The sequence below is a fragment of the Tamandua tetradactyla genome, chromosome 8, assembly GCF_023851605.1.
Source record: "Tamandua tetradactyla isolate mTamTet1 chromosome 8, mTamTet1.pri, whole genome shotgun sequence".
NCBI classification, from domain to species: domain Eukaryota; kingdom Metazoa; phylum Chordata; class Mammalia; order Pilosa; family Myrmecophagidae; genus Tamandua; species Tamandua tetradactyla.
The window spans coordinates 47,908,576-47,934,839 of NC_135334.1; the positions used below are offsets into that span (position 1 = coordinate 47,908,576).

The 26,264-nt window shown below is 41.3% G+C and overlaps 1 protein-coding gene, 1 long non-coding RNA gene and 1 pseudogene across 3 annotated transcripts in view; 2 read left to right on the top strand and 1 right to left on the bottom strand.

Annotated features, from left to right (window-relative positions):
* The window catches only part of ENDOD1 (endonuclease domain containing 1), a 42,596-nt gene extending 39,343 nt beyond the window's left edge, over positions 1-3,253 (bottom strand). For both annotated transcript variants that reach the window (XM_077113207.1, XM_077113206.1), the window contains exon 1: positions 2,865-3,253. In XM_077113207.1, coding sequence (XP_076969322.1) covers positions 2,865-3,173 — 309 coding nt within the window. In that variant the 5' untranslated portion in view covers positions 3,174-3,253. The remainder of the gene's footprint in view (positions 1-2,864) is intronic.
* On the top strand, positions 263-17,104 carry LOC143644344 (uncharacterized). The gene is made up of 4 exons (XR_013156642.1): positions 263-412; positions 1,199-1,350; positions 13,202-13,275; positions 16,952-17,104. It is a non-coding gene; the product is annotated as an uncharacterized LOC143644344 (long non-coding RNA).
* On the top strand, positions 14,196-15,070 carry LOC143643376 (FGFR1 oncogene partner 2 pseudogene; annotated as a pseudogene).
* Positions 17,105-26,264: the final 9,160 nt, after the last annotated feature.

The following is a 26,264-nucleotide window of genomic DNA, read 5'->3' on the forward strand; positions in this document are numbered from 1 at the left end:
ACTTTGTCTGGTAGGTGTCGGGCAGCCAACACCTTAAAGGCTTTAAGCATGAGAGTGACTAACTTTCTATGATCTTTAAGAGCTTTTTTTTTTCAAAGAGAAATTACAGGACAGTCATGAAAGCAGTTGAACTGGGCGTTGGGAGTGTGAGCCAGTCCAGCCGGGTCTGGTTGCATATAGCCTCCTGAAGTCTCCTCTCTCCTCCTCCCCTGTCTGCCGGGCCTCTTGGTGATGCTGACCTCATAAAAAGGTGAAGTGGGCACAAAGCAACTAGCATTGCAAACTGCTGCAAAGCAGCCAAAAGTACACAGTGAGCCCAGAGTATCTCTCTGCAGTGGGGATCTTGGCTCTGAGGCAGCCTCAAGGAGCAGATAGGTTTGCTGCAGTGGGTGCTGAAGCCTTCTGGACTCTGGTAGCAACACCTCCCTTCTTTCCTTCCCTCCCCCCCTCCTAATGACCTCTCATTCCTGACTGACTTGACCTGAGTTTGGGGGCAGCAAACACATCCTGCAGGCAGAAGCATCATGCTGTGCTCAGCCACTCTTGATCATTCTGACCTTGCTGGCTGAGAACTCTGGCCTCCTGGAATTTTCAGAACTGCTGTACATCTTCACTCTTTTTTCTCCCCAGCGCCATTTCTCATTACCCTAACCCGGGACCCCACACCTCCACTGTCTATGTGACTTGGATGCATCTACTCCTTTGGCAAATCAGGCTTCTATGAGTCCTTCAGTACCTGCATAAATGGCTCCTGCCTCCCTAAGCCTCCCTCGAGAACTTCCTACCTGACCCTTTCCTTCCACTATTCCTCTTTATTCCATACACTTGAATAGAGTGTAATCTTTCACTTGTATTAGTTTAGCTGCTCCAACCAGTCCCCACACACGAATCCCTGAAACTGCCATACATTTCTTACTCATGATGTCCCTTCTACTTGAAATGACCTCTTCCTTCTTTTCTCCCTGCTGAATTTAGCCTCATCCCTCCAGGCACAGCGCCAATGTCATCTTGACCTTAAGGCTTTCCCCTCTCACCTAAAAGATGGATTAAATCTCATTGGAATTTGTTAACAACTATTAAATTATAGAGGTTTTTTCCTGCTTATATCATAATAGCAGCTAGTACTTGGGTGACAGCACATCTTTGAGAATTTAACACATAATCAGGTATTTAATGTTGACAACGCCCTATGATGTAGATGCTGCTACTATCTCCAAGTTAACCATCTCAAATGGAGGAACCAGGATTTAAACCCAGGCAGCCTCGCTGACCAGATGCTGTGTCAATGCTCCATCCAGAAAGCTCCAATGGCTGCCCGGAGGCCCTGACTTTCTCCAGCTACACTCTGAGGTAATCTCAAGTATACCTAACACATGATAGGCAATTACTAAACGTGCTCTGAATTTAAGTGAAATTTGTTTAGCATGCCCCATGTCGTTCTCCTGTGTATGTTCTGTCTCCCCAAAGAGACCACGAGCTCCTTAAGGAGAAAGGATCAGGTCATTTATTTTTTTCACAACCCCATAGTCACAAAGCATAATAAGAACCTGGGGAATACGGTGAGAGCTCCAGGGGTGCAGTTAGAGAGCAAACTAATTTTAGATTAGAATACCACTTAAATGTGTATAATTTACAAAGGCTGTTTCACATGCCTGATGGCATAGATCCCTGACATCAACAGTGAGGAAAGCAGAATGGAGGTAGCAAAAGCACAGATTGCTTGAGACCTGGTCAAGATCTCAGAGCTAGAAACATCTGAATGGGCTTACCACCCAAGTCTTTTTGAGTAAAGTACAGGGAGGACAGTCTCCTGGTCACCAATGTGGTCCTGGGCAGCTGTGGCCATCAGGAATGGGCAGGGCTGGGGTGTTGGCTTCTCCCCCAGCTAGGGCGGTCTTGGAGGGAGGAGCAAGGCTGGGTGGCCCAGTGAGCAGCCAAACCTACCAAAGGGGACCCTGGCTGGATGATCTAGAAAGGGGGACCAAGGAGCAGAGGTATGGCAGAGAGGCAGGTTCAGCAGGGCCTCTGGGGGCCTCTTGTAGGTCACCATCATCAGACCATAGGGTCATGATTTCCAAGTGGTCTGATAATATATATAGGGAGAATTAGGGAAAACTGATTTGTCCCTCCCACCAAATGGAAATAGTCAGTGTTTCCCAATTAATTATAACAGTTCCATTGCATCTTTAAAAATCTGTTATTTTATAGTCCTAACTCAGAAGAAAACTTAAAATAGCATTTACTCGAGGTCGTGTGTAGAAGAGAAGGATTTTCACTCGAGGAAAGATTCTGCAGAACGGAAGTTATTTCCTGGTAGAAAGGGCGGTGAACTTGTAGCCAAAAGATCTGCCCCAGCTTCTGGCTGGGTGGTCTGCCGCAAGTCTCTTCACCCCCCTGAACCTTGATCTCTTCTACTGTAAACTCGAGATGAAAATGCACCGCACCGCACCCCCCCCCCCCCCCATAAAAGTCGTAGCAATAGCCTGCGCCAAGGCCTATAAGCGCCCAGCCGAGGCTCCCTGCGCAGGGATTCGTCTCCTGGATTTGTCTCACGCTCTTCACCATTCAGGAAACGAAAGAGCCGCTGCAGATGGCTGCGCAAAAATGTAGGGAGGACCACCTCCCACTGGGACCTCCCGCCCTTGCTACTTAAGCAAAGCCTCGCAAAAAGCCAAACTCTGCTCTGGCTTTGACAGGGGGAGAGGAAGCCGTCCAGTCTGGGGACGCTGCGGGGTGGATCTGAAACCCGGGTTTCCCGACCGCAGGCACCAAAAAGACTTGGGGGCTGCCTTTCCCAGCCCTGCCCCTCGGGGTGGCTGCCAAGTGTTTCTGGAAGGAACCCCCAGCGGCACGCCCTCGCTTACCTGCGGCTCCACCAGCCAACGCTGCTCGGCGCCGCCAGCCCCCGGCCGCGCCGCGCGGAACGCCGAGTACACCGGGATGCGGTCGCGGGTGCTGTAGAGCGTGGCGAAGCGCTCGGCGCCCTCAGAGCGCTGACAGATCTTCACGTGGGACTCGGCCTCCAGGCCCGCAGGCGGGGTGGCGGCGTAGAAGAACTTGTTACATTCGCCGAAGCCGGCTTCCTCCTCGCCCACGACCCGGCCTGCTAGCTGCCGGGCCAGGGCCAGCAGGCTGCCCAGTGCCAGCCAGCCTGCCCAGCGCGCGGTGCCCATGGCTGCCTCTCCGAGCGGCCGGCCGGGCGGCTGAGCGGCCGCAGTGCGGGCTCTGCGGGCTGGGCGGGAGCGGGCAAGTCCGCCGCGACGGGCTGGGAGGGGATGTAAGAGCGCGGACGCGGCGCGGGGAGTGCTAGGCGGAGCCCCAGCGGGGCGGCCCTGGCGGCGGGGGCGGGTCAGCGTCTCCAGACCGCGCCTTCCTCCCTTCCTCGGTCCCTGAAGATGGCTGCAGAGGCCCGGGACCAGGCTTGGGGATGCGGGCAATGTCCCCGGGACTGCACTTGGGCCTAGAGACGCAGGTCCCCTGCCACTGCACCACCTCTTCACTGCAGTCCGCGGGGACGCCTGATCCCAAGAGTGGAAGGTCGCAGCGAGGTCGGCCTAGCCAGAAGGACAGGGAAGGAACGACCACCTGGGTTGAGGACCGAGAAGCCTCCTAAGCCCACGCGCCCTAGGGACCCTCAGGGATGCAAAGGAAAATTTGGCGAGATAGCCATGGAGCTGTGACTCTTTGGAGCGGACAGAGACTCCCCCTGAAATCTAATGAGGATTAGTCTCCCTCTCCCCACGGAAAAGCACAACCACCCACTCACTCATGATTTGGATGCAGTTTGGGCTTGTCAGAAGCCCCAGCCCAAGTTAAGAAATCCTGTTATAGAAAGTTGTGTGTAGGTACCCAATACAGCCTACTGTGGTTTACCTAGCAACCGCGTTACAAACATAATCACTACCGAGAATGGAAGGAGAACAAGCAATATGGTTTGGTAGGCTGGTTGAGTCATGCCTTCTTCATTCCATCAGTTGGTAAGTCAATAAACTGAGCCCTGCATGCTGGGCTGGGTTAGGGCCTGGGTTACAGTGGTAAACAAGAATAGGATCCCTGCAGGAGGGAAGATACAGCCTAGTGGGAAAGCTTTTCATTAAATAACCAAGCTGTTGAAGGAATAATTTAAAACTGGACCCATAAGGGGACAAGATGATATAGTCTGGGAAGGTTTGCTGAACAAGTGACTTCTGGGCTGAGGCTTGAAAGATGACATTAACTAGGCAAAGAGGAGCATGTGCAAAGGGATCTCTCAGCAGAAGGGGATGTGTCATGTTGGAGGAACTTAGGGACAGCTTGGGTGGGTAGAGAGCAGAAAACTGGGAAGAGAGTATGAGAGGTGGGTCTAAGGAAGGAGGCAGGTGGCATATCATTCAGGGTTGTATAGACCAAGATTTCAAATGTTTTACAAGAGAGGGTACAGCCAAGGGTAGTTCAGTGGTCAAATTCTCACCTGCCATGTGGGACGCGCGGGTTCCATTCCTGGCCCATGCACTTCCCAAAGAAAACAAACAAAATATTCAACAAGTGGTGCTGCAATACGGATACTCACATGGAAAAGAATGAAATGTGACCTTGCCATACAGCATACAAAAAAGAAATGGGTTTGTAAATGTTTTAACAAAACACACAATGAGAAAACAAATTTTGTGAAATAATACTTATGCTATGGCTGATATTACAAGCTGTTATTTCTATTTTAGTCTACATTATTCCACTCTCTTTTTTAAGTACTGATGGCAATCCAAAAAATTGTTTCTCATTGGCAGAGTTCTCATCTGCTGTGCTGGAGACCCAGGTTCAATTTCCAGTGCCTGCCCATGCCAAAAAAAAATTGCTTCTTTGACCCACCAATGGCTTATTACCTGCAGTTTGGAAAGCAGTATTATAGATCACGTGATAGGTTTTTGATCTTTCAATAGTAGTGACACAATCACTTTTGCTTTCTGGCTGGAGGATGGAGGATGGGAGTGGTCCAGAATGAAGGAAGAAAAACTTGCAAAGATCCAGATGGCACAGGTGGCTTGGCTTAGGATGATGGTAGTAGAGATAGAACCTGGGCACCTAGTCTGGGCCAGGTACCTTTATTTAACAACTTATTGTTTAATCATATTTGCCCAGTGCCACATAGGGAACTGAGGACTGGAAAATTTCAAAGACTTGCCTCTGATGGCACAGCCAGTGAGTCCTAAGTCAGACTTGGAACAGGTCTGCCTCATTCCCAATCCTGGACTTTTCTCTAAGTCACAGCTGATCTGTAAAGTGAGGCTATAAAGTAGGAGGCTAATTTTCAGAACAAATGGAGTTTAAGAACAAATTCTTCATAGGTACTAATGCCTAAAAATGTTGACTAGGTTTGGTCTCTGAAGTGAAATCTAAATTCGTATCTTAATTAAAATAAAAGACAGTTTCTGTGATATCATGGAAAGAGCTAGACTTGGTGTCTCTCTTGACTTGAGATTGAAGTCCCTGGTCATCTGGTCCTAGTATCTCAGCTAAGTCATTGTACCCTTGTAGGTCTCTGTCATGGGGCTTATACCACTCCTGGGATGCTGTGAATTCTGGGTGTTCCCCAACGTTGATGCATGTTGTTGACTGTGAAGAACTATACAGATCAATGGCATCAACGTGGCAGCATAAGACATCCCCTGAAAAAGTCTCCCCAGAGATTTAGCAAATAAGAGGAAATAGTCACTTGCTTAGAGCTCCAAAGGACAGTGGAGACTGGGGAATGACTCCACAAATGCTGTATCAAAGAAACAGAAAAATCTCAAGTAGGAGAATTCTGTCCCAGACCACCGGTGGGTTCTCATTTCCCCTCCCCCTCACTTGGTCCTGCACGGCCTGGGATTCACACAGAGGCCCAGCTTCCTCCAACCACGGACAGAGACTGTAGACCCATTCACAGCCGTTGGTTAGAACCCCAGGCACGGGGATCTAAGTCCACAGAGACCCAGGTGGAAGGCTGCATACAAAAGGGTCCTGGGCAGGTAGGTGTATGGGGTGGGGTGTCATAATAAAAAAGAGAGAGAGACCACCATAGAAAGCTGGTAAGAGCTGTTGTGACCTCACGAAATGCAGTTCAGTTCGCTGAACCACCTAAAGGCAAAACAGACTTCTCTGAAGTAACCCACCTTTGGCATCCTGGAGTGGGAAACCCTAACAGAGAAGAAACCAGAGGCAGGAAAGTCTCACAGAGGACAAACAGGGAGAAGGTAGTGGCTTAAACTGAGCTGTTGTAAGAACGTACAGATCCCAGAACTGAAAAGTATGAGGAAAATGGGACCCTGAGTGAGGGAGAGAATTTAAACAAATTGTAGGACCTGGGGAAAAAAGTTTGCACAAAAGCAAAGAGAAAAGATCAAGATTCCTGGAAAAGGAATAGAGGAAAGGAAGCTCTCTTTTGAAGATGAAAAACAATTGCACAAAAAGTGAAATCTCAAAAATTGCACTGAATATCCAAGGAACGAATCAGATGAAGAGCTGAGAAACTCCGAACAGGTAAACATAGGCTATTCTAAAGGTTTAAAATAAGTTAAACCAAGCATCAAAAAAGAGCCTTAACACAAAACCAATCAAAAATAAAACCCTAGACTAAAGGAAGAAACAAACCCTCAGAGTTAACTGATAAAGATAATTAGATGCCTCGAAAACAGCAAAAAATTACAATCCATACTAAGAAATAGGAGATATGGCTCAGTCAAGGGACTGAATTAAAATTTTGGAGGAGACTCAGAAGTTGGAACAACTAATAAAAGATGTTCAAACAGATCTCCTAAATCTATTCAAGGAAATGAAGAAAAATATGCAAAAAAGAGATAAAGATATTAAGAAGACAATGTGTGAACATGAAGAAGAATCTGAAAGTACAAAAACAAACATAACAGGGAGGGCGATGGTGGCTCAGTGGCAGAGTTCTTGCCTGCTGTGCTGGAGACCCAGGTTCGATACCCAGTGCCTGCCCATGCAAAAAAATAAAACGAAACATAACAAAAATTATGGGATGAAAGGCACAATAGTAGAGGCTGAAAGTATAGTAGAGGTATACATCAGCTGATTTGAACAACCAGAAGAAAGATCAGTGAACTAGAAGATAGGAAAATCAAAATCATGCCATTATAATAACAGACAAAAAAATTGAGCCATTTCTCGGGGATTTGAGTGGCAGCATGATGCACACAGACAGACATGTCATGGGTGTTTCAAAAGAAGAAAAGGGAAAAGGGGCAGAAAGAATATTTCAGGAAACATTGACTAAAAACTTCCCAACTCATATGAAAGACATACATATACATATTTAAGAAGCAAAACATCCTCCAAATAAAATAAATCCTAATAGACCTACTCTGAGACACACACCACTCAGAATGTCAAATGCCAAAGATCAAGAGGGGATTCTGAAAGCAGCAAGAGAAAAGTGATTCATCACATACGGGGGATCTTTAATAAGTTGAAGTACTGATTTCTCATCAGAAACCATGGAAGCAAGAAGGAAGTGATAAATTTTATGGTACTGAAAGAGAAAAACTACCATCCCCAAATTCTTTTTCTGGCAAAACTGTCCTTCAAAAATGAGGGAAAATTTAAAGTACTTACAGATAAACAGAAACTGAGAGAATTTGTAAAAAAGGGACTTTCACTACAAGAATAACCAAAGGGAGTTCCACAGGCTGAAAGGAAAAGCCAAGAGAGAGTGGCTTAGAGTATTATGAGGAAATGAAGATTATCAGTAAGAGTAACTAAAAGGGTAAATGCAAAACCCAGAAGTACTAAATTCTCAATACACAACTACACTGTAATTCACATAAGGATCAGAATACGATTGAAGAAAAAAAGGTATATTTCCTGATAACAGTTGTGCAAAATATAAAGTGGTAAATTGGCACAAAATAACATAAAGAGGAGAAAGAGATGGTATGGGAGCAGAGAAAGTGTATGCTACTGAAGTAAAACTGTTATCTTTTCAAACTGGTAGATTATTGATGTAGGATGTGTAAAAAAATCCCCAGGGTAATCACAAAGAAAGTATTTAAAATATATATAGAAACAAAATGAGAAGGGTCAGTCAGATACATCACCAAAAAATCGGTTATACAGAAAAGGAGGTTGCAATAAAGGAAAAGACAGAAAGAAAAGATAAGATGTAAAAACCAAAATGGTGGAAGTAAGTACTGCCTTTATAGCAGTAACACTGAATGTTAACAAATTGAATTTCCCAATCAAGAGACGTAAGTTGGCAGAATGGATAAAAAACATGCTCCAACTATATGTTGTTTACAAGAGACTCACCTTAGACCCAAAGACACAAACAGGTTGAAAATAAAAGGATTGAAAAAGATGTGCCAAGTAAATTTTAACCAAGAAAGAGCTGGGGTAGCTATACTAATATCAGATAAAATAGACTTAAGTCAACAGCTGTTATAAGAGACAAAGGAGGACACTATATATTAATAAACAGGACAACCCACCAAGTAGAAGTAACAATCATAAATATTTGCAGATGGCATGATCCTATATTTATAGAAATTCCCAGAAAATCTACCACAAGGTAACCAGTTAATAAATGAATTCAGAAAAATGGAAGGGTATAGATGAACACACCAAAATCAGTATATAAGAATCAAACTAAGTTTAGCTTTCACAAAAGATGACGGGCAGGCAGGGAAAGGGGAGGGCCGCTGCTGCAAGCTTAGAACTGGCGCCAAATTCCTAACGGCCAGGGTCATTAAAAATGTAAAATATGGGTGGACCATGGTGGCATAGCAGGCAGAGTTCTCGCCTGCTATGCAGAAGACCCAGGTTCGAGTCCCGGTCCCTGCCCATGCAAACAAAACATAAAACATGAACAAAGGGCGAACCTCACGCAGGAAGTTCAAATTAGATTATCGGGATAGGCTGTAGTCTCTGGAGTATCCAATCAGCGGAGAAACGGGAGGGACTCAAGAGGGACTCAGGGCTTAGATAAATGCCGCTGTTTTTAAGGTGCACAGCTTGCCGACCACCATTTTTTGGGTGGGCACCCATTCTTACAAGATCATAAATAAATGCTTTTCTTATCCACAATTGGGTGAACACTTATTCTCTTTCAAGTACAGTGTTCTTTCTAATAAGTAGTGTGTCTATTCTAATGAACAAGCCGAGGTGGGAAAAAAAGAAAAAAATTCCATTTACAATAGCAAAGTAAAAGAACCAAATATCTAGGAATAAATTTAATCCAAGATGTAAAGGATCTGTACACAGAAAATGACAAAACATTACTCAAAGAAATCAAACAAGACCTAAATAAGTAGAAAAACATTACATATTCATGGATTGGAAGACTAAATATCATTGATGTCAATTCTACCCAAAATGATTTATATATTCAACCCTAGCCCAATCAAAATTCCAAGAGTCTACTTTGCAGAAATGGAAAAAGCCAATTATGAAATTTATTTGGAAGGATAACGGTCCCCAAATAGCCAAAAACAAACCAAGTTGGAGGGCCACATTTCCTGATATTAAAGCATATTAGAAAGCTACAGTGGTCAAAATGAAATATATTGAGCAATGGAAATAAATTGAGAGCTAAGAAACAGACCCTCACTCCTATGGACATTTGATTTTTTACAAGACTAGAAGTCCACTCAAAAGGAAAGAATAGCCTTTTCAACAAATGGTGCTGGGAAAACTGGATATCCATATGCAAAAGAATGAAAGAGGACTCCTATCTCACACCATAAACAAAAGTCAACTCGGAATAAATCAAAGCTCTAAATATAAGAGCCAGAACTCTGAAACTCCTAGAAGAAAATGTAGAAAAATATCTTCAGAATCTTATGTTGAACAATAGTTTCTTAGACTTTACACCCAAAGCACCAGCAACAAAAGAAAGCATAGATTAATGGATCCTCCTCAAAATTAAAAACTCTATGCATCAAAGAACTTTGTCACGAAAATGAAAAGACAACCTACTCAATGGGATCAAATATTTGGAAACCACGTATCTGATAAGGGTTAAATAGCCAGAATATTTGAATAAATCCTACAATTCAACAATAAAAAGACAAACAACCGAAGTTTGAAAATGGGCTAAGGATTTGAATATACGTATCTCCAAAGATGATATACAAATGGCTAAAAAGCACATGAAAAGATGTTCAACATCACTAGCTATTAGAGAAATGCAAATCGAAACCACGATATAATATCATTTCACTCCCAGTAGAATGGCTACTATTAAAAAAAAAAACAAAAATTACAAGTGTTGGAGAGGATGTGGAGAAATAGGAACACTCGTTCATTACTGGTGGGATTGTTAAATAGTGCAGCCACTGTGGAAGACAAATTGGCAGTTCCTCAGGAACTAAATATACAATTATCATATGACCCAGCAGTCCTGCTACTAGGTATATGTAAGAATTAAAAGTAGGAACTGAAAAAGATATTTGCACACCGATGTTCATAGCTGCATTATTCACAATTGCAAAAAGATGGATGCAACCGAAGTGTTTACAACTGATGAGTAAGTTAGCAAAATGTATTATATACATACAATGGAATATTATTCAGCTATAAAAAGAAATAAAGTCCTGATGAATGTGACAACATGGGTGAACCTGGAGAACATTATGCAGAGTGAAATAAGCCAGACACAAAGGACAAATATTGTATGATCTCACTGATATGAATTAATTATAATAAGCAGACTTAGAGAGTTGGGATCTAGAATATATGTTACCAGGAGATAGATTGGGGGAGGAGTAGAGACTGGGGAGCTGATGCTTAATTTGTGCAGAATTTCTGTTTAGGTTTATTGTGAATTTTTGAAATGGATAGCGGTAATGGTAGCACATTATGGTGAGTGTAAGTAAGTGCTGAATTATGTTTGTGAATGTGGTTGAAAGCAGAAGTTTTGGATCATGTATGGTACTAGAAGGAAAGTTAGAAGATAAAACACTGTATAACACAGTGAACCCTATTGTGAATGATGGACTGGGGATAATCGTATAAGTATAAGAATATTCTTTCATGATATAACAGATGTACAGTCCTACTACAAGATGTTAATAATAGGGTGTTGATAAAAGGGCGGTACATGGGGGAAGACACACCTAATGTAAACTATGGACTATAGTTAACAGTAATATTTTATATTTTTTCATCATTTGTAACAAATGAGGTACCCCGCTAATGGAAAGTGTCAAAAATGGGGGAGGGGGGCATATAGGAACGATGCAATTTTTACATGACTATTCTGAAAACATACAACTTCTCTAATTAAGAAAAATAATAATTAAAAAAAGCATTATGCTAAGTGAAAGAAACCAGAAACCAAGTACTGCATAGTGTATGATTCCATTTAAATAAAATCCAAGTACTACATATTGTGTGATTCCATTTAAATAAAATAAATATAAATAAATCTATAGAGACAGAAATAGATTATTGGGTATATAAGGCTGGAGAAGGAGAGAGGGATTGAGGTGACTGCTAAGGGGTATGGGGATTTTCTTTCTGGAGTAATGAAAGTGTTCTAAAATTGATTGTAGTGATGAATGCAAAAATCTGTGATCATGCTAAACACTGCTGATTGTTCACTTTGGATGGATTATGTGATATGTATCTCAATGGAACTGCTTTTTAAAGAAAGAACTATACAAACACAATTAAATAACTAGGAATAAATCCTCCCTTCTCTACGCTCTTCAGACACTTATTTATTATGAGAATTATCCTATTAGTTATTAATAACGCCTGTGTCTGCCTTCCCTACTAACCATGCACTCCCTGGGGGCAAGGTGTCTTTAATCACTTGGCTCCCCACTGGCTACCACAAAACCTGGGGTATGGCGAGTGATCAATGTAAAATTGGATGATTATGTTATGTTTTAACAAATGCAGAACATTATAACAAAATAAATTCTTGTCATTTGTGACTCAGGTATTTGTAGGACTTCAATTCACTCTTTCACAAACTTTCTTGATCCCTGCCAACCTCTGATAAGTATAAAGATTTCTGCCACTACTGTTCCCAGCCCTCAGGGAAAATTCTGGTTTGTTCCCATCCCCCATCAGTCACTAACACATATATGCACAGAACATTTGTGTATCCCACAGCTCGGATGATTTTATTTAGTTTGTTTTCTTTAGTTTATAATACAAAACAATAGACCTTTCTTTAGTGTGTTTGCCTTCCAAAGATAAAAAATTATATTCGAATATTAAATTGCCTTATACAAATTACAAGTCCCCTCACCCCAAGATTCTGGAATGCACTATAGAATGGAAGTGCCTTGATTGAATTAAAATATTTGCTAACTTCTTATTCTACTAACAGCATTTTTTACATGTGATACATGGTCCCTCAACAAATCGCTGCTATCTATCCATTTGATCACCTCTAGGCCCTTTGCTTTTCCACTGACTCTTCTCACAGGGAAGGAGTCTTTCAAACTTCATCCTATTAGGCCTCTGCACTCACACCCATAGTGCCTAGTACAGAGTAGTCAACATAATGAGTGAGTGAATGAATGACTGCAAATTCATTTGGGTTTTTATTGCCCTAATTCATTCATTTATTTTCAAGATGCTTTTTAAACATCTACTATGAGCCAGCAATGTGCTAAATGCTGAGTAGTCCAGGTGAACAAAATAGACCTGGCCCCTGCTTTCATGGCTCTCATGCTAGCACCTCTCAGAGTCACATGGTCAACCAGACGAGAAAGCAGGAGACTTTAGTCCTGGACCTGAGTCTGCTGTTAACTGGTCCTCTGCAAACTGCTTTGCCTGGAACCAGGAGAGGGCAATGCTGGGGAACCTTCAGGCAACCAGTGAATTCCTTAAAATTGAGTTCATGCTGTGTGCAGCTCTATGCCAGTCCAAAACTTTGCACCATGGAACATGAAGTATGGTAGGGAAGATAGACATTATGAAATCAAGATGCATTTTACAAATAATATTATGACAGTTTAATTGTCTCAGTGGTATATAAAATGATGCATTTTACAGTCAGTGATGTCTTATGTGTGATGAAATTAAGAATATAAGACTTAGAAAAGTGCTCAGCACATAGAAAGTACTAATTATTTGGTAGATGATACAGATATAGACATAAAATATAGATATAGCTCTTCTAACCTCTTCAGAGCCAATCATATAGTCTATTTTTAAACAACTGCCCAAGATGGTTTGCAAATAATGATGTGATTGTCTCATTTTCCAGGAAAGAGCGCTCTTAAGATTTTTTTGAGGAGAATTTGGTATTCATCCCTGTGTTTTGGACAAGATCTCAGAAAGGTGAGATAACAGAGCTTCTGTGACATGTGGGTACTTTGGCTAATAGTTTGGTGTTTCTTTAGATTGATGTGCTTTATCTAGTCATTTACAGGAGAAACTAAATGTTCTGAGAGAATGTCAGAGAAGTAGGATCTTTTATGCTGGGGCTCAGCAATCAGCTTTAACTGCAAGCATGCATATACAGTGAATGAAACAAAAGCTCTACTGTCGACCACTCTTCTTAGAAGGAAGGACAATGCTCATCTGGCATAGTCAGGAATACCCTTTCAAGACTACATACCTTTCCTCAAGTGGCAACTCAAAGAATGTTTTTCAATCACATACAGTACTCTCCCTAAGAAGAGTTTCCATAATATACATAATTTTAAATCGACACTTAAGAGAGTGGTCCCATCAGCAATACCCTAGCTGGGCCCTCACCTTAATTCAGCTCAACTTTTGGGCACCCAAAGCAGTTTACTCAGCTGACAGACTTGCAGACAGAAGTGAATGCTGTATATTTAGAAAAACAATCAAAAGGAGCACTCCTGGTATATTGTTTCTTGCTGATTGCAAGTTCTTTAAAGATGTATTCAACCTGTAGAGGAGGGAAATCTTGGAGGTTGGGGCCCCTCATCGAGCATTTGTCGGAGGGGTTCCGCGCAGGTTTCGCTAGGCAATTGATGGAGTTGAAGCTAAATCTAAGGTCTTTCCTTGGTGCTCCTCTGCTGTCTTTGACCTTGCACCTGCTCGCTGAAGAAGCTGAACAGATTCTGGGAGTCTCTTCCCTTGGGTCCTTAAGTCCCCATTGGCATAACCTTTGCGTCTCTTATCGCCAGCACTGATGGCTGCAAGAGATTGAGAATGGAGTTGGAATTTAGGACTGGTTAGTGATTCCTGATACTTAAGTTGTCCTGTTAAACCAAGTTATTCCTTTAGAAATGAGTTACACAATTGAGCAGGCACTTGCTGATGCTAAAGTTCTTGTTGAAAGATTGAGAGAGTATTACATTGTAGCAGAATCTCTTACGTAGCAAACCACAGCTCTCAACAAGCGAGTAGAAGCCATAACGCTATATCAGGAAGAAATTCAAGAACTTCATGAAGTCACAGGACATCGGCCATGGTCCACATTAATCATGGGAATCCAGCAAGAATTGCAACAAAAGAACAAAGAATTGTGTACCTCCCTGGAGGAGCATCAGTCTGTCTTGGAATTAATAATGAGCAAGTATCAAGAATAAATGTTTAGATTATTAATGCAAAAAAGATGATCTGGGTATAATAATGAAGTTAAAAGAGAAGCACTCCAAAATTCACATGATATATCTCAACAGCTCTGAAGAATTCTTCCCTGGTGTGTCTTTACACTTCCTTGAAGCACCTCAACATGAACTGGAGAGGAGAGACTCGGGAGCAAATAAGAATGAATTACAAACACGTGTTGACCAGATAATTGAAATGACAACAGTAATGAGAAAAGCAGTTGAAGTTGATGGGTGGCAAAGTTGCAAGGAACAGGAAAGAATATTTCAACTTGAACAAGAAAGCAAAGGCTTGAGGGATATCTATCCATCAAATAACTCGAGAATCATTTTTGAACCTTAGGAAAGGCAAAGCATCAGAAAGTGCTTTTCTTTTGGCATTAGTGACCTCAGTCTGAGGAAGAGCTGAAGAGCCTCTTAAATCTGCAAGTTTCTTACTGAGCTCCAAGTGGTCAGTAGGCTTGCCTTCTAAATGAATGGATTAACAGAAAAGTCGATCTCTGTTACTCCTTGGTTTTATTTTTTATATATACTATGTACAGTACACTGACAATGACATTTTTAAGGAATAGAAACCAAAAAATGTGTACTTAATGGTCATAAACTTTATTCCAAAACATAATTGAAAAATAGAAACTGAACCCTTGTTAACTGGTGAACAGATGAAAGGTTTTGACCGTTACTACTGAATATTCCAAGAACTTTCAGCAGTGCTGTTGGCATTTTGTATGATGCTGGATAAACCTGAATATTCCCAATAGTTGTTTGGAAATGTATAGAATTAAGCCATGCTAAAATATATAGAGATTTTTTTATTTTTTTAAATTTTATTATTATTATTTTTTTTGGCATGGGCAGGCACCAGGAATTGAACATGGGTCTCCAGCACGGCAGGTGAGAATTCTGCCACTGAGCCACCATTGCACTGCCCCATGTTAAACATATAAATTTTGCCACTGTTTTATGAATGGAAGATCTTTATACTAAATTTTATACTTCCTCTTTGGTGGTAAACTTAACAAATGGCTTGTGCACCATGAGATTTCAGTTTTCATGATTGCCTGAGTTCCCATTAATTAAAAAAATTTGTCAAAAATTATTCAGTTTAAATGACCATAAGAATGTTCTGTATGCACCATAAACAAAAGAGGTTAATTTTTGCTAATTTACTATAATTGATACTTAGTTAATAATTGTCAATGACTTTCTTAAGTGTATGAAATGTTTCAGGAATGAAAGAGAAGGAATACTACTTTCTAAGAAAGAAGATCATATAAGAGGCGTATTTAGTAGGTTAAATCACTCTGAAAGAGTATTTTGGTTCTGAGTCAATAATGAAGATAAAATTTCTCTCTTCTCTGGTTGACTTTTAAGAATACTATATAGCTCATTTAGTTTAACTGAGTTGGAATGTTTGATATGGTAAGTTAGGTATGGTAATTCCAAAGAAAACTGGGAATTCCCTTGGCCTTGACTCTTTTTTAAAATAATTACTCTTAAGAAATACTAACAGTAAAAAATAAATTATATTGGGTGCACAGGTGGTTAAGTGGTAGAATACTCACCTTCCATGTGGGAGAACGGAGTTCAATTCCCAGACCACACACCACCACCGCCCCCAAAAAAGTAAATTATAATGTCAGGGTTTTTTCTGTATCTATTCTTGAGCTCTGTCTGGTCCTCATAACTTGTAACATTTTTCCCACAACCTTCCAGATGAAAGAGGAAAAAAATTCTGTGGATTTAGAAGTATTTATAACTTGTGTTTTTTTAAGCAAATATCAGCTATCCCATGTGGTAGTTAGATTCAGTTGTCAACTTGGCTGGGTGAAGGTACCTAGTTCTGTTGCTGTGGCCATGAGCTAGAGGTACGTGAACCTCATCTTTTGCTCATTACATCTGCGGTCAGCTAAGAGGCGTGCCTGCTGTAACGAATGATGTTTAATTTAATTGGCTGGTGCTTAAGTGAGAGAGCTCAAGGTAGCACAGCCCAAGCAGCTCGGCATTCCTCATCTCAGCACTTGCAGCTCAGCCCAGGCCTTTGGAGATGCAGAAAGAAACTACCATGGGGAAAGTTGTTGGAACCCAGAGACATGGAGGGAAGGCCAGCAGAGATCACCCTGTGCCTTCCCACGTAAGAAAGAACCTCAGTTGAAAGTTAGGTGCCTTTCCTCTGAAGAACTAATGAAATAAATTCCCTTTTATTAAAAGCCAATCCATCTCTGGTGTGTTGTATTCTGGCAGCTAACAAACTAGAACATCCCAATATATAAATTATTTAAAGACCACCAAATACAGATTTTATTTTACAAATTTTAACATCAGTTGAAATCTAAGTTTTTCTTATTTTATGATGACTTTAGAATAAAAGGTTAAAAGGAAAATGTCAAGCTTAAATATAATATACTCATTTTTTTTTTTTGCATGGACAGGTGCTGGGAATCAAACCCAGGTATCCAGCATGGCAGGCGAGAACTCTGACTGCTGAGCCATCGTGGCCCACCCTATAGGTGGTATATTATAATATTATATTATATATTATAATATACTCATTTTTATTAAGTATATATAAAAATTAGCACATATAGAACAGTCTATCTTTGAGTAAATAATTTGTTAAAGAAATGTGACTTCACACAGTAACTTTTATGTATAATTTCATATATTACTAAAACTCAACTCAATTTTTCACTTCAAAATGTTTCCACCTTAAGTTTTGGGAAAAGGGGATAGATAGTGCTGATGAAATAGAAAAAGACTAATGATCTAAACATTAAATATATTTCTTTTCACATTCAAAAGCCTTAATTGATATTTTATAAATAAATGACAGCTCTCACTTTTAAACATTTCTATTGGTTTTTGAGAAACTATTCCTTAATATGATGGCATATTCATTTAAATAGCCTTTATTTCAAATCAGAATTAAAGAAAATAAGCTACATAGTTGAGATTAAGTTTGAGGTAATTCATTGAGGCAACTTTATTATAAAACATTACTTGATAATTATTTTTATAAACCATAAGTTGAGGTGAATTTATTCTTGGTCTTCTTGCTTGGATATAATTTTAAGGTTTTGGTGCTTAGAGACATTTACTTTGCTATATAGTGACAATTTTCCATTCCATACTTTTTTTTTTAAGCAGAAGCTTAAATTTATGTATGGGAGTATGTACTGCATAGGAACTTATTTTATCAATAAAGATGAGTGATTTAAAATGTATTTAACCATCAATAATGAGAATGCAGAACATTCCATTTTAAACCTATTTTTAATTTCCTTCTTTTTGCTTATCTATATATTTTTAAATTTGTCTAGAATGGATACATAGTGTTTTGTATTGGAAAGTTTATAAAAATTCTTCCAGGAAAAAAGTATAGTATAGTGCTATTAAAATATTTAATAATGGAAGACAGAAATTAGAAAAGTAGAATATAAAATCATACCAGGGTGGCCACGGTGGCTTAGCAGGCAGAGTTCTCACCTGCTATACCAGAGACCCTGTTTCAATTCCTGGTACCTGCAAAAAAAAAGAGATTATATTCACGCTATGATCACATTGTGGAACCATATGCAAAGAAGAAAAGATTGAGAGGAGTTAAGTAATTGCTTTTTTTATGTGATAGGATGAGTAAAATAATTATATTCTATTTTTTAATATTTAAAATTTTATAGAGAGAAATTATTTTATGAGAAATGCACAAAATACTTTCCTAAAGTAAATAACATTAAATTCACTTGAAATTTGGAAATTGCTACAAATTTAATGTGCAAATTTTAGAAAACTTCCAGAACTCCCATTTTACTAGATATTCATAGATCACCGAGGCATTTAACCCTTCTTCCTTATAATGCAAACATAAGAGGGAGATGCTGATAAAGCAAGGTGACCAAAATCCACGTTCTCCTGACGTGGATACACTATTTGGCTTGGCTCCTTTGCCTGAGCCCTGTCAGGATTATTTAGTAGTAGTTGAAAGCAGCAGTCTACTCAGGGGTTGAAGGAGGTTCGGTCTCTGCCTTGAGACGTTCCATTTAAATTAAGTAGAAGTCTCTTTCGATACTGATGTGGATAGAGGAGAAATGCATTCATTCAACAAATCCTGGGTGGTCTCTCCTGGCTTAGGCACTCACTGTGGGGGACACAGAGTGAATAAATCATGGTCTCAGCCCTCCTGGCACTCTCAGTGCAGACTTTCTACCAGGTCATCATTATTTTCAACACAGAACATTAAACACTTATTTCAGAAATCCATCTACCAGAGCATCTGACTAAGTACCTCTGAGTTAAAGCTATTGTTTTTTGTTTTTTGCATGGGCAGGCACGGGGAATCGAACCCAGGTCTCGGGCCTGGCAGGCGAGAACTCTGCCACTGAGCAACCGTCGCACCGTCCTATTGTTTATTTTTATAACTAGGAAGAAAATTAATGAAAGCATTCAGTCCTATCTCTAAGTCTGTATGTGTCCATATGAGCCTACATGTTAATATCAGGAAACTGTAAACGAGCTCCAAAAGTGCAGACAAATGGAAAAACCACAGGTTTCGGTATCGGGGGACCTCAGTTTAAATCTGAGCTCTGTCACTTACACGCTGCTTCAGCTCTCTGAGCCTTAAGCCACTCACTGTAAAATGGGAATAATAACAATACATACATACCTCATATTGTCAAAGTGAGAATTAAATGAAGTGATCTCTGTGAAGCACTTAACATACAGCAAAAAGTCAATAAATGCCTATTTCTTTCCTTCATTTCTGTAAGAAGGCAGCTAGCCTTTACTTAGATTAATGCAACTACAATGTACAAAACAGGTATTTTAGGGACATGATTTTTATTTTCAGGAAGATTAAACTCAGTTTATAAACTGGTTACTGGCAGGGTTCAATTCAACGATTCAATTTCAAATCAAGACAGGACATTAAGATCATAGAACCTCTCAAACACAAACTCCTTGATATCAAAAGGCCCTTGATCCATTGACTTTGACTCAGTCTAAGGCATTGCTATTATTTTGGGCAAGAAATGCTTATTAAAGAAAATGTCTATTAGCATGTGTATATATGTGGGAGGCAACAGAGGCAGACACGGCAAGCAACATTAACTTACACAAGCATTCAGGCAACTAAATAGAATTTGAAAGAAAAAGCCCCCACATTTGATAGATATTAAGAAACACTTAAATTATCTTGCAGAAGTGAGATGAGAGCATTCTGGAAATGAGGGAGGAGGAAAGAAAGTCCCAGATAGTCATGCTTAGATGCAGGAGAGTTCATGGTATATAATCACTGTCCTCTGATTTGTCTGAACAGGCATTGTTGAGAAAAATAGAAAGGAGCAGAAAGAACCATGATATTGGCCACATCGATTAAAATATTAACTGTCCCCCTAGAATTGCTCCTGGGTCCTAATTTTGGTCACTCCAAGGTGACGAGATGACTTGCAATATCCGCCCACACACCTTGGTATAACTGCTTGTCTTCCACATGAGGATGCTTCCTTTTAATGCTTGATAATCCCCCCACCTCCACCCCAAGAGCTCTGCCTACATTTCCAATGGCATCTGGACTGTCGACTCAGCTTTTGGATCTCTCCCAGGCCTATCCAACTTCACCTTATACAACATAGTGTGAGCCTCCTAGCCCTTGCAGCAAATTCTGCTATTCATGTTACTGGGCATCTGAGACTTTTGTCTTGGCATCAGTTATCTGCTCTGTATGCACTCAGGACTCAACAATGAGGGCATCTGTTGCAAATCTAATATTAGCAACAAACACAAGTCACATCATCTTGTATAAAGAGAATATTGAGGGAGAAACACTCGGTCACAGCAGAGAAATGGCAGCATTAAACAAGGAGCTCTGTCAGATGTTGGGGCTGTTGATTACTGGGGGGTAAGGGGTGGAATGGGGCAGGCACAGGGAAGAAAGGAGAAAATGAGAGGGCAGGGAGAAGACTAAAATGTATAAATCTTCCTTTCCTTCTGATCTGCTGTCTTTTGGAAATAGGACACTATTTGGCACGAGGTCAGGCAGAGAGGTCTGCTGTAACCCTAGGAGGATAAACAGAAGACTTGCGTGCTGCATGGTCAGAAAATAGCCATGCTTGGACCCAGATATGTTGAAGGTGTGCTTTTGGCAGAGGGTCTACCAAACTACTAAGCCCAAAACAAGTCACCTGGCTACATGACTTAGAAGACTCCAGGTGTCTCCCCTCTGCTACTAGTGCCAAAGGAGAGCAAGATCATTTAGTTTTGTTGCCATGGCTCATGGATCTTTACAACCCAAGTAACTTGTTTAGAGCAGGGTTACCTCTCAGAGATCAATGGGACAACTAGAAGGTTGGAAATGTTTGATTTGGCCAGTAGTGCTTTTAAAATTTTTGCATTAGCTGCCAACATTTAAAACATTAAACAACATTTAAAACTTTGAAGATTTTTCATAAGATTCCAAGTTCCCACTGGCTCTTGAATATTCAGAAAATGACAGTCACACGACCCTCATTCCCATATAACAACAGCTGGCTGACCCCCCAGGAGCGTCCTTGGCCTTAAAACAAGGCAAGAGATATCTCTCCAGCAGTTCTGCTCACGTGGATAATTTGTCTGATCCCTGTACCAATCTGAGTTTTTGACCAGGGTTTCCAGGATCTTACATGGAAGGTCTGGAAGAGATTTCTGACAGCGTTTCCTCTAGTCAAACAACCCCTTGTGCTGTGACAGGAGGTAGGAGCAGAAGAAGAAAGGGGAAGGACCCCATTTCAAGAAAATACAAACTCCCAATGAGAAAAACCAAGCCCCATCAGCACAATGACTTGAGGGAAAGTGACACTGCGGGCCATCACAGCCTGGACACTGTAAACCACAACAAAGAGAAACAGAAACGTTGGCCAAGAAGCTGGCGCTCTGCCTTGTCACATGTCCCGTTAACTGGAATGAAGACTGGGAAGTGGCGGGGGTGGGGAGAGAAGAATGTGGCCCTTCGTCCTTCCACTGAGTCCAAAAAAAGGAAAACAAACCAGAATTCTCCTGGCAACTGTTGGAAAAAATTGAACCTTCTATCCACTCCTGCAGCCCAAGTCCCCAGGAACCAAATGCTAGATGGATGTTTCTCAACCTTGACTGCACATTAGAAAACACCCAGGGAGTTTTTTAATTTTCGTGCTCCAGCCAGTTCTAACGGAATTTCCTAGGGGCTAGGGCTCAGTGCATTTCTGATGTGATTCAATAGGAAGCCAAGGTTGAGAGCCAATGTGCTAGAGCAGTGCTCCTCAAACTTCAACTTGCCTGTCAATCACCTGGGGATCTTAGGGAAATGCAGATTGTGAGTCACACCATGGGGTGGAGTCTGAGCGGCTGCACTTCTAACACACCTGCAGGCAATGTCTGTGTGAGTCAGGGTTCTCTAGAGAAAAAGATCCAACAAATCCAACAGAAGATATCTGAAAATAGTATGAGATTTTTATAAGAATTGTCTCCCACAACTATGGGGATGCACAAGTCCAAATTCTGTAGGGCAGGCTGCAAACTAGGAACTCAAATGAAGCCTTGTGATGAATTCCCCAGGAGAAGCTGGCTGTCTGAAATAGAGATAGAGATTCTCTCTTCTAACTGCTTAAATCACCACTTCTCCTTTTAAAGCCTTCAGCTTCATTGTTGAAGGTAATCTCCTCAGTTGATTGTAGATGCAATCAGCTATAGATGCAATCAACTCACTGATGATGTAAGTCCATGAAATGTCCTAACAGTAAGAATCAGTTGGTCCAGTGCTTGCTTGATAAAAAACTGGACACCACCACAGGGCCACGTTGACACACAAAACGTAAATATCACAATGTCCCTGCTGCTGGATTCCCCAACCACACTGTTTGGAACAAAGAGTTAGAGCCCTTTTCCTGGATCATTTTCTTTTCAGTACTTTAGTAGGAAAGACACCAGGTCTGTAAAAGTCATAATAACAGTAACATCAATAATAGCTATGTGCTGCTTCTTTACAAACTCTGGACTGCAGTTATATTTTATTTACTATTTCATCAAGAAGATGTGGAATAGTCTCTATCCTTACCTCAGCTCCTTCCAATTCAAAGGACTTTACTTTATATTGACATCCTCACAATTCTGATGGGTGTGAGCTGTCGTTATCACTCCCATTTTAGGGAAGAGAAAGCCAAGGCACACAGAGATGAAGCAGCTTGCCAACGTGATGCAAATTTGAACACTTCATCTCATTTCTAAGAGTTCTGACCAGGCGTGCAGTGGACCACTTCGCTGCACTGGTTCTCCAGGTTGCTGGAGGCTGGAGTTGAGAGTAACTTGCCCATGGTCACACTGATAGATGGCAGAGCTGGTGTTTTAATCCCATCTGCTTTACTCTACAGTGTGCATACAAAGTGCTGGCTGGGTTTTTGGCACATTGTAGACACTCATTAGAAAGTATTTCCAGGTCCCTTTTTCCTGCTTATTTCACCTTTATCCTGGAGTAGCCAGTGCTAAGTTTAGACAAATAGTTTTTGTTTGTTTATTTGTTTTTGTTTTTGTTTGGGGGGCAGGGGTAGTAGCTGGTGGGAAGAGAGAAAGGAACAGAGAAAATGGATTTAGATGACCCAGCTCTGGAAAGGAGCCGGGGAATGTCAAGGGCCAGGGCGGAGAAGGGGAAGGATTTGACAGTAAGCCACGCCCTCTACGTAGAGTGGAGCAGCCAATGGGAAACGAAAGCCGGCGGCCCACCGATCCCCACCCACCCCAAACCCTGCAGCTGATGCCTGGTGGCACCAGCAGGAAAAGAACCTAGAACCCAGGGACAGTCATCACTTCCCACATAGCTGGCCTGTGTCCATTTGTCAGGCACTACTGGGAAGAAGTGACCAAGGGGACTACCGTGAGCCGAGGATGACTGAAAATGCTCTGAGAGCCCTGTGCGCCTCGGCCCTGATGGCTCCGATAAACAATACATGTATTTGTTCAGGTGCGCTAAAACCAGCGGCTGGAGAGAGGCTGAGTATTGCTGTTTTTTTTTCAGAGAAAGCTGTGGCTTGGGGAACATGCCTAATGGTTTGTCTCTCCCCCTAGCCTTACTCTAAGCTCCATATTATGTTGTCTTCTCAGAACCTGGTTCAGTGCCTGGCACGGAGAGAGTGCCCAACAATATTTGTTGAGTGAATGAATGAGAGTCTTGTGTTGGAATATGAGAAACAGAATTTATACTCTAGCTCTGTAAATTATTTCAACCCCAAGCTTACAAATGGATAACTTATTTTAAAAGATAACTAATGGGAAAGCAATGATAGTATTATAATAGAGACTATTTATTTTAGCTCTCTCATGATGGTAGCCTTTTTCTTTTACATTGATAATTTCAGGTCATTTATTCATTCCATCGGCAATATTCATTGAGTTCTCACTGTACAGAGATAATCAGTTGTATTAATCTGATTTAGTAAGTGAGATAAAATATAGGCCAAATAAAGTACTTAAATTCTATAGGACTCTAGAAGGTCATGTGTAAGTATAGTCGAGATGATATCTTCACAAGAGAGGTGAGATTAGGCCAGCTGGTTCCCAAGGAATTTCTTAGAAAAGAGACAAGGAGTATTGTTTATTCAGTAGATCCTTAACATGGGTAAAGGATCCTTGAGACCTTCCAAATTCCAAAGTTCCCAAACATTATTCTTAAGTCAGGTTACAGAGTGTATGGCCTTGGCAAACTGCTTCATCTCTCTGGGCCTTGGCTTCCTCACAATCCAAAGGAACTACCTGTTCAATTCTCGTACCTGATCTCTCACCTGGAAGCTAATTTTCAAGGTAATTCCTGCTGCAGGCTTCTCCTAAACTTAGTGTCCCCTTCCTTCACACTAGCTTCATAGCCCTCTGCATTATTCAAATGAGGTCCTCAGCAAAATTCCAAATTAATGCTTGCTTGTCATTAGTTTTTGGTTGTTATTTATAAATAGCTGAAACATCAGCTGTTAAACTAGGGATTACCAGGGCTCCAATCCAATTCAGTATATTGTATAAAGCACAAACCCATACCATGTTATCTGAGGGAGAAGTCAGAACCAGTTGCAGGTTGGCTGTGAATTACGAATGCTTTAAAAGGCTCTATGGCTACCAAAATTCTCCCTCTCCAAGCTTACCTAAAACATCTATTGTGCCAATCACTTGGAAAGACATTTAGTACCTGCTTCCCCTCCAGTCCCTCAGTCCAGCATCTTTGCTAATCCACGAGCACATTAAGGATATTTCCACCTCAGGGCATTTGCACGTGTTGTCACCTATATTGATGCGTGTGGCTCACTCAAAGACCACCTCCTCAGAGAGACCTTTTCTAACCAGCCTATCAAAATAGCATGCCTGTTACTCTCTGACCCTTTACTATACTTTATTTTTCCTCATAGTCCTTATGACCACTTGACATGTTATTATATATCAGTTATGTACCCCCCACACACAAAAAAACATGCTCTTAATCCCATCTCTGTGGGTGTGAAACCATTGTTAATAGGACCTTTGAAAGATGTTATTAGTGAAGGTGTGACCAACTGAATGAAAATCCTTTATAAACAGAAGAAATCAGATATAGTAAGAAAAAAACACAGGAGCCAGAAGCTGGAAATCAGCAGGAACCAGAAGAGAGGGGAGAGGGCATTGTCATGTGACAATGGGAAGTCGAGTTACAAGCCAAGAAAACCCAAGGATCGCCAGCCGCCAGCACCAGAATGTTACGGGCTTTGGAGAGAAAGTCTCATCTTGCTGATGTCTTGATTTTGGATTTCTCTTAGCCTCAAAACTGTGAGACAATGAATTACCGTTGTGTAAACCAACCCATTTTATGGTCCTTGCACCCTGGAGACTAAGACAGTGAGGATTGGTGAGAAAATCTCGGTGTATTTCTCTAGCAGTCACCAGAGAGCAGGGGAATGAGGGGCAACAGCAGTATGCTAGATGTTTCTTTTTTGAGAGACTGTTGGGCAGAGTGGTAGGAGCAAGTGGTCAGGGTGGATTAGTGTTTCTCACCAAGGTTCTGTTAAACTCAGAGTGGTTTTCTTTCTGTTTATCTCTACAGCCAATTCCTAGCCAGCTGTTTGTGATTTCCTATTTAGTGACAGTAGCCAACACAAACCTTGAAAAAAAACTCTGTAAATCCATATATGGGCACAATCCAATGAAATAGGATATTGTGGTAGAGCTATTTCTGCATATGTGGAAAGAACTGCTTAACCATACAAAAATGAATTAGTGCAATGGGTTACTGTTCTAGTTTGCTAGCGGCCAGAATGCAACACACCAGAAACAGATTGGCTTTTAATAAAAGGAGATTTATTTTGTTAGTTCTTCACAAGAAAGGCAACTAACTTTCAACTGAGGTTCTTTCCTTTGTGGGAAGGCACAGGATGGTCTCTGCTGGCCTTCTCTCCAGGCCTCTGTGTTCCAACAATTTTCCCCAGGGTGATTTCTTTCTGCATCTCCAAAGGCCTGGGCTGAGCTGCTGAGTGCTGAGATGAGGTATGCTGAGCTGCTTGGACTGTGCATTGCAGCAGGCACGCCTCCTAGCTGACCGCAGATGTAATCAGCAACAGATGAGGTTCACATACCATTAGCTCATGTCCACAGCAACAGAACCAGGCACCTTCACCTGGCCAAGTTGACAACTGAATCTAACTACCACAATTACTTTTTTTTTTCTTTCCGTTTGGGCAGGCACCAGAAATAGAACCTGGTTCTCCCGCATGGCAGGTGAGAACTCGGCCA